This window comes from Myzus persicae, unplaced genomic scaffold, assembly GCF_001856785.1.
Source record: "Myzus persicae strain clone G006 unplaced genomic scaffold, MPER_G0061.0, whole genome shotgun sequence".
NCBI classification, from domain to species: Eukaryota; Metazoa; Arthropoda; class Insecta; order Hemiptera; family Aphididae; genus Myzus; species Myzus persicae.
Window position 1 is genome coordinate 261,508 of NW_019103680.1, and position 9,008 is coordinate 270,515.

The following is a 9,008-nucleotide window of genomic DNA, read 5'->3' on the forward strand; positions in this document are numbered from 1 at the left end:
AAACAAATGGTAAAAAATCTGAAAGGGCTGGAAATATCAATTGACACGTATTAACATAATTTATTAAACTCTCTAGATTAAGTAAGGAAATAGTAGGGACCAGGGGGGATTCAGGATTTTCTTGGGATATTTGCTACTTTAAAAATATAATGAATAGTATTGTGTTCTAGCTGTAATTTTGCAATGCTGCAATTTTGAGATATTTTTAAGTCTTAACGAAAATAAGATTTAAAAGACAGCAACTTATGGAATGATTTTAAAAACAACTAACAAGTGACTAGAATTCCAATTCAACATAGCCAACATCATAATAGACGATGACTAAAATATACTGTCGTCTATCAGTCGTATATGTTTACGACATATACTATGTAAGTATACACCTCTATTTACTATATAACTATATAAGCGTACGCCTTATATACCACGATGTAATATTATATAAGATATCAGGACATAATTGTTTAAGTATTAATATATTTCAAATCTTTTAGAATTGAATGATTTAACATCGATAAGTGACGAACCACTATCAATCAATGCAAGCGAGATGTAGTTGGTTCCCGTTGGTCTGCAGCTTGTACGTCGGTGAACATTGTAGATAGTTGAAATAATTTCAAAAATAAAACTGACCAATTTATTGGAAAAATCGTAATATTTGTTCCCAATAAAAATAAACGCATCATGTTGGTTTTAATTTTAAAACTTTACCTATAGCCCAACCTATGGAACCGCTAGACTGAATGGCAATTGGATGGATTTTCATCACCGTTTCATACACACTCGTTTTTAAAATAAACGTCCCTTGACGTAACACGTGACTAAAGTCTGTATAATATATTAATATTACATTGTATGAAGTGAAATGCAACGGACGTCTGTCGAAATGTTTGAATTTAGGCATGGTAGGTTGATAAATGAACTACAATAGTAGAATGTAACATCTGTTACTGTAGAAAATCGATGTAATTTGAGCATAATATATCTTAGGGTCATAGAATTAATTGAGGACAATATGACCAATAGAAAAAAATTAACGTATGTTTGTTTATAACAACAAAACTACTATCACTACGAACATACTGTTCGATGAATATATAACTTAAAACACTTAAATGTATTAAGAATTAACCAAAAAGATTAATATTTTTTTATTACAGTTCTTGTTTCTGGGTTTTCACAAGTGATGTGTAATAAACTTCCAAAAGGGATTTTTTTACGTTAAAGCGTCTTTTTTTGGGGGAGATATTTTGATTTTCTTAGTTTTCGAACGAGGATCATATAGCTCACAAATGTGCTAAGATCAATAGAAATCATCATGTTTTTATTTTAGATTCTGAGCAGAGTGATGAATGTATTTACTTTACAATGATATGTGTCTTTTTTAAAATTAAATTAAATTTTTATTTTTTTGTGTCTATCGTCAAGTTTTGGAACAGTAAAAGTGCTTCGATTTTCTTCAACAGTATATTTTGTAGTAGTAAAGTCAATCTAGTTATAGATAATTAATACGTAATAATTAATAATATAATTAATTGTTGAATCTAAATTATTAACATTATTGGAAATGCATATCACTTGGGTCATTTGTTTATAACAGCATTGTATCGCCATTGGTATATAAAGCAGTACAAACGCTCAAGCATCTCTTGTCAATAGTCAATATTGTTAATAGTTCTGAATCCATATCACTTAGAACTATTACATTACAAACCTAAACTTACTTGGTTTCAAACACTCATCTTATATTTTATTCGTAATTTAACAACTTCTTTAGCATTGATTTATTTAAATCGGTCTAGTAAATTTGACTAGTGTGTACCTAATTAATAAACCTACAAGATCCATGATTTTGTTGAAAAAAAACTATCTACTTTAAGAAATATCCACAATGACCTCTGCAAAGTACAAAGTATACTTGTACTTGGTTGGTTTGTATAATAAGAGGTTAAATAAAATAATAATTAAGTAGATACGACATTACGAGAGAAGCGATACATTTTTTTACTTTATCATAAGTTTTTTACCAACGTCACTTACCTTTACATGAAAGCCTTAGTTAGGCACACGACTATTAATAGGTAGTGTATTACTATAGTTAGTCGTGGTTAATGGTTACTTAGTATTGTAGTTGTATACAATCACACCATTGTTTAGGAAATACATTGGTGACTGCACATTATTTATAGAATAATATAGTTTCATAACACATTAATGCCGAGCCCAGAGAGAATATTATAGGCACTATTAAAGTAACAATTTTTTTTTTTTACTTTTGCAAATTTCAAAACCTAATTTTGAATTTCTCTGAAGTCTCGAAACTTCTATAGTTTTATATTTAGTTAGAGTTGAGCCATAAAAATTAAAAATATAGTATTGTGAGTTTTCAGAAAAAATAATGGACTCTCGACAGTAAGTATTGTAGATAAATAGACTCCACGTACCTAATGTAGTATAAAACCTAATGGATGTTATGGATTTAAACACTCCTAATAATATTCTGTTTCGGAATCTGAAGAACAAAATGTACCATGTCTTCCAAAGAAGTAAAAAACTTGAAAACTGATGACAACATATTATATTATGATACCTATCATCTGTGGCAAAAGCCGATCGTCGTCACTCATCGGAAACGATTCACAATTCTAAAAATTTCAATGAACAAAAGAGAAATGTAGGTATCTACTTGAAACTTATAAAGTATACTATTATATTTTATACACATTATGATTTTTCAAATGTATTTTATTTTGTGTAAAAATTAATTTAATCCAATGTTTTGCACCCGTTTAGCCCATATAGCCCAAACCCTTAAAAAACCCTTAAAAATGATCAAAACCGTAAACCCATATACTCGATTGATTTTGATGTCATAAAACTCGATGCACTCACAACCTATAAAAAAAATATTGTTTTGTGTCCACACTTTTTTATTTTAATTATATCAAAATAGTTGAAAATGCCTCGACAAAAATATAGTGGTGTGTATAAATTGTTTAAAGTAAATGTTAAACTGTTTTTAAAAGTTTAATAAAACTATAAAAGTATTATAAAATATTAAAATGTACCTATTTATAATTTATATTTTATTCAATCCTTAAGTTTATTGCAATAGATCTTCGTACGTCTTTTATAAGTAGTTATAAGATTTTGATTATAAGGATTAATCAATAATTTATTTTATTTTATATTATTATTATTTAAAATTTTGTTTTTAAATCATATTTTATTATAAAAAATAAAATGTATATTAAACTAAATTAAATTATATTATGTGTGTCACAACTGTATTAGACATTAGTACTAAAAAAATTGATTGGAGTTATGCTGAATCAAATTTAACACTTTACGCACAACAAAAGTGATATATTACTCGATTTTAAATAACTCATAACCCGAATAAAATATAAACTGGCTAAACAAAACCCATATTCTTTAAAATGAAGAAAACCTGAAACCATAACCTCTATAATTTATCTTTAAAGCACCCGAAACTATAACCCGAATAAATCATTTCGGTGCAAAGCATTGATTTAATCTACTACGTAGTGGTAGTACTAATAAGGCTTACTAGTAAAATAAATTTCTGTATTTACAATAATATCATCAAATATACTATATGACTAAGTTATATATTATAGACTTGCGGACCGTATTCGCTCAGAATCATATAATGATTTTATATCACTGAATTCAAAATTTAACAATAACCATTACAGTGACCTACTTGTAACCTTCTATACAGCAGAGCGACATCAACTTAGCAGCTTTTTTTATTACTCTCTTACAAATTTTATCTGGCCTTTGTACACGTACAAAAGCATAACATTGGAAATCGTCGTTTGTTGTTAAAAAAAATAAATTAAAATGTTGAGCGAAACTGAATAAAGCGTGTTTAATCACGTCGAAATTAAAACACGTCCTGGGAGGCTGTGACCTTTTATAGGAAATATATTTTCTATCTCTACAAATGAAGAGATCAATACCGAATGTATCAATATAAACAGTGCCGACCCATTTTTTAAAGTTCTTGTAAGAATCATTTTTGTTAAGAACGAACTGAATATGAGAAAATGGAAAATTACGCGTTCATTAATAAATACATGTTATACTTTTATATATAATAAATAATATTTCAGTTAAACAATACAATTATGATAGGTTGCACTCAATTGTGACCTTTACAATATATTTATTCTGCCAGAACGACTCGTCGCGACGTGATTGGATTTAATAAAATGTATAGGCATACTCTCTGTCTTTACCTTCAGAATATAAGATTTCCATTTAAGCATTAGATTGCACAAGTATAAATTTATTTAATCTTCAACTTATTATTTTTAATAGTTAATATGAATTATTTAAAATGGAAACCTAATTTCCGTAATATTAAATAATATATATATATGTATATTACAAATATGTTAGATATTATAAATCCATATTTTCTCAATGAATGCACTTAGTACTTACTCTGTATTGACTATTGACTCAATCGAGTTATACTGATATAGGTATTAGATATTTCTTATATAATATTATGGGTTGATCGTTATACATTATGTAATATTTCTTTTTTTCAATAATTGTTGAAAAGAATAATTAAAAATCAACATTTCTCTAGCTTAGATTATTTGTGAGCCGTGGTGATTAGCTTAGTATAATATATAGTTATTGAACTCTGGTCAATATTTTTTAAATAATTGTATGGTAATATTTCAAAATTAAAAATCAATGAAGTGATTTTTCAAACGAACTTTGGTATCCAAATGATATATATTTATTGATAAAAATACTTTACCCCGACCGCTTAACATTTAGTATAAACTTGGCAGTCATTCTCAAATCCCAATGGTGTTGAATAGTGTAGGTTGGAATTTTGAACCTGTTATCCAATTTAAAAAGTATTTTTCGAATGCAATATAATTAATAATACTGTGCTGTTATATTACACAGTGGACTAACTATATTACCTACATTTCACGCTGTCTTACACGCATGTTGTAAAAAACAAAATGTTGGGCACTTTTTGCTGGAGACATGCCACTATGAAAGCATTGTGGTTTAAGGTTTTAGCCAAACTTAGCTCAAAATTGTTCTTTGAATAAGACGTTTGATTTAAAATGTATTTTTCATTTGTGAGCTCATACCTTTTAATATTGGGGAGGGGAGGGGGTGAGGTAGAGTAAGGTGAAAACAAAATTATAAAAATTACGTTAAAAGAAGCACGATTCTGAGAAATGTTCACTAACTCCTATCATAAAACTTGTTAAAATATCTAGTAGATAGGTAATGTTAGATGACTGTTCCATCCAACAGTGCGAGCATGGAATAATTAAGGATCGTTGTAAGAGAAATCGAAATATTCCGAAATAGTGAAAACGCAATATTACCTTGTAATACGTATAATATATTAATATCTATATATATTTATGAAATAATATTATATTCAACACGTTTGTGTATTACTTGAACGATATTACTTGTCAGTAGTCAAACACTTTACTTTGGTTGGATAGTGTAGGCGTCATTCAACTCATATCAATCAATACATTTTCATTTATATTTACATTATTTGAACCTAACACTTTGGTATAATGTGATTTTGTGATATATAATTTATTATTAGAATACGTGTGTGAAAACATAGTACAGACAATTTAAATGTACTTTAAATACAGTCACACAAACCCATGGGTGTCTAATATTACTGATGACTGATCCGAGGTGTACCTAGGAATATATAGTAACAATGGTGCATGTGTAGTAAGTGGGTGAATTTTTTTCATAGGTCCGTGATAGTAGATGGACATAAATGCAATTATTTACACCATATTATTGTAGAACTATATAAAGGCATGACAAACGGTGTTCTGAATCTGTGGCAGTTGGGATATTAAAAACAAAAGTACCTACGAATGCAAATGTCGTTTATTACCGCAATGTGTGTAAGTGTCGTGGACATCTCCAATTGAAATAATAGAACTTTCTAAAAATTACTTATTTCGTCTTTTTTCCATAGAGTAAATAGTAACGGTTTTCGAGAGCACATACACAACACCCTCCAATTTTATGAAGCAATGAGTCAATTATTCAAAGAACAAACAACTGCTAACAAAATACGATATTATTGTAGTATAATGTCTGCATTTTAAAATAGATGTTTCATTATACATGGGTATGGATACATTTATTGTTCTGTATAATATTGAATAGTTATTGTTCAAATCATGCAAAAAGAAACATTTCGGAGTAAAATAAACAACAAAGGTTACAAAATATTTAATTTCAAAGCCATCTTAGTCACCTTCCATAAATAATTATAAGTACGAACAAAATAAATGTATGTTTTATATTAATAATTGTACTTACCTAATTATATCTAATATTTCTTCCTTTTAATAACAAGAATATTATCAGCCAAATAATTCAAAATTGTTATTAACTTGATACATTTCGTATCTTAGTTCAAAGTAAAGAACGAAATGATTTGTTTTGTCTTTTATTTTATCTATGAACAAATCCTCTAGAACATTGTTTGAGTATTATATACTTAGTAGACTTTAATAGTAAACTAACATACACAGATAAATATTCAATATAACTACATGGTATAGTATATTACGATTGCAAGTTGAAACCATCAAATCGTTTCTAAATACTTTTATGGATACTATTTTATCATTGTTCTAACGAAATACATTTCGTGGTGTCTTTCGTTTTACCGTATCTAAACTCAATGTCCAATCAATGACAAACTACAATTCTTTTATGGTTTTATGATGAACAATTGACCTATAAACTATTCATAATGTGACTAAAGGCAGCATTCTATATTAAATATTAGTATTGGAAATTCTTGGCAATCACTCTGGAAATGATATTTAAAACGTAAACTAAACAACATATTTATCTAGAAACTCTAAAAAAAGTAATACTATTATATTATAGGTAGTTGATCGTTCAATAAGGTAAATTAAAACTTACAATTTCTTTTGAGTCTTTTAACTATTCAAAAAATGCAACATTTTTATCATATGTATATTTATTATATTATTAAATGCATGCATAACAATAATTAATGTATATTATATTATTCCACGGTTTTATAATTACCCATACAATACATAAGGTAGGTACCATTGGTTATAAATATACAAGCTTTCATAATCAATGGAAATACTTCCAACGACCGGGCATGTGTTAAAAATAATATTCTATTTTGATATATTTTGTATTCTGTGTAGAGTTTTAGGGAGATGCTCGTTTAACATATTATTAAAGGTGCGATATATAATATAAATGCAATCTCAATGTGCATACGAAACGTTATATGGTATGAATATTTATTACAAAATAATTAAATAGGGACAATAACGCTGCACTGGATAATTAATGTAGGTATCAGATACTAATATAATAATATAATTTATTTATGTATGCATACATATTTTTATAAATTATAATATTATATTAGTATATAATATGGGATGTCGCCGGTTTCCGCCAGTACCTTTTTTTTCACTAGTAAAAAATTATAGAATTTTTAAAGTTCGGGAACTCTTAATGAAAGATTTAATAATAATATATTTTTTTGAAATTTCATATATTTATTAACACTATACATCTTTCATTAAGGGTTCCTAAACTTTAAAATTCTATAATTTATGACTAGTGTAAAAAGGTATTGTCGGAAACCGGCTATACCCAATATTAGGTACTAATATAATAATATAATTTATAAAAAATATGTATACATATTTAAATAAATAATATTATTATATTAGCATCTGATATCTATATTAATTATCCAGTCCTATTTAATTATTTTGTAATAAATATTCATACCACATAACGTTTCGTATGCACATTGAGATTGCATTTATATTATATATCGCACCTATAATAATAATATGTTAAACGAGCATCTCCCCAAAACTCTACACAGAATACAAAATATATCAAAATAGAATATTATTTTAAACACATACCCGGTCGTTGGAAGTATTTCCATTGATTATGAAAGCTTGTATATTTATAACCAATAGTATTACCTAGGTACCTATCTTATGTATTGTATGGGTAATTATAAAATCGTGGACATTTTGTGCTTGAATAAAACTGGAAAAGGGACTTTCTTCTTCATTGGAACTACAATCTGCAACAAACATTGAATAATACAATTTATAATATTGAGGAGGATATTATAACCAATTTTTTTAAGTACTTGGGTATTCTCGATGCATTTATCTGACGTTCTTTCTCGTTATACAATTTATCAAATTTCGTTTGAAGGTACAACAAATTCCGTTCTCCGGTCATTAATCTGGATTGTAATAGTTTATTTTCGTCTTTCAACTTCGAAAGACATTTGTTTTCGAATCTAAAAATAGGTATGCACAGGGTTGTTACTTAATCAGCTGTTCAAGTATAATATTATTTCCTCTTCCTAGAATAAGCAATATTTAACATAAATTAAACTAATTACGTTAATTTTTTATTTTGAATTGACAATTTCCCGATTTCAATTTTTGCTTCGTTAATATTTTTCGATTGAATTTTCTTATCAAACTCGCTTGAGGTCTGAAATCGTGCAACTGCGTTTGTCAATTCATCGTTTTTTTGTTTAGTAGTATTCAACTCTTCTTGCATTCTATGGATTTTTTTCTCAAACTAAGGAACAACATACTCCAATGAACAAATTATTTACGTAACATTATTTACATAATTTATGAGTAAATAGTTATTTTCAACAAGAAAACATTGTATAAATGTATGAAGTACGGAGGTCGTCAGTAAGTCAATCACTAAAAGTGATTTTGAGAAAATCGTTTTACCTCTTCAATAGTAGATTTCATTTGGTTTGCTTCTAATTGTTGTCGTTGTTGGCATTTTATATTAAATTCTAATTGCTTTTTCATATTGTTTTCTAATTTCTCTGCTTGTTCAGTTTTATTTCGTAATTCATCATTTTTTTGTTCCACACCTTCAAAAACTTTATTTGCTCT

At 27.4% G+C, this 9,008-nt stretch overlaps 1 protein-coding gene across 1 annotated transcript; it reads right to left on the minus strand.

Moving 5' to 3' along the window:
- Positions 1-7,892: 7,892 nt before the first annotated feature.
- LOC111035023 lies at positions 7,893-8,961 on the minus strand. The gene is made up of 4 exons (XM_022316510.1): positions 8,838-8,961; positions 8,489-8,673; positions 8,228-8,383; positions 7,893-8,158 (listed from the first exon to the last, which is right to left on the minus strand). The coding sequence occupies exons 1-4, from the start codon at positions 8,919-8,921 to the stop codon at positions 8,152-8,154; spliced, it is 432 nt and encodes a 143-aa protein (XP_022172202.1). The 5' UTR covers positions 8,922-8,961; the 3' UTR covers positions 7,893-8,151.
- Positions 8,962-9,008: the final 47 nt, after the last annotated feature.

Excerpts from the sequence above, each read along its gene's own strand:
- LOC111035023 (XM_022316510.1), bottom strand. The coding sequence starts at position 8,921 with ATGAAAAAGCAATTAGAATTTAATATAAAATGCCAACAACGACAACAA. Across the intron at positions 8,674-8,837 it reads TGAAATCTACTATTGAAGAG|TTTGAGAAAAAAATCCATAG; the intron begins GTAAAACGATTT and ends GTTGTTCCTTAG. Across the intron at positions 8,384-8,488 it reads ATTCAAAATAAAAAATTAAC|ATTCGAAAACAAATGTCTTT; the intron begins GTAATTAGTTTA and ends ACCTATTTTTAG.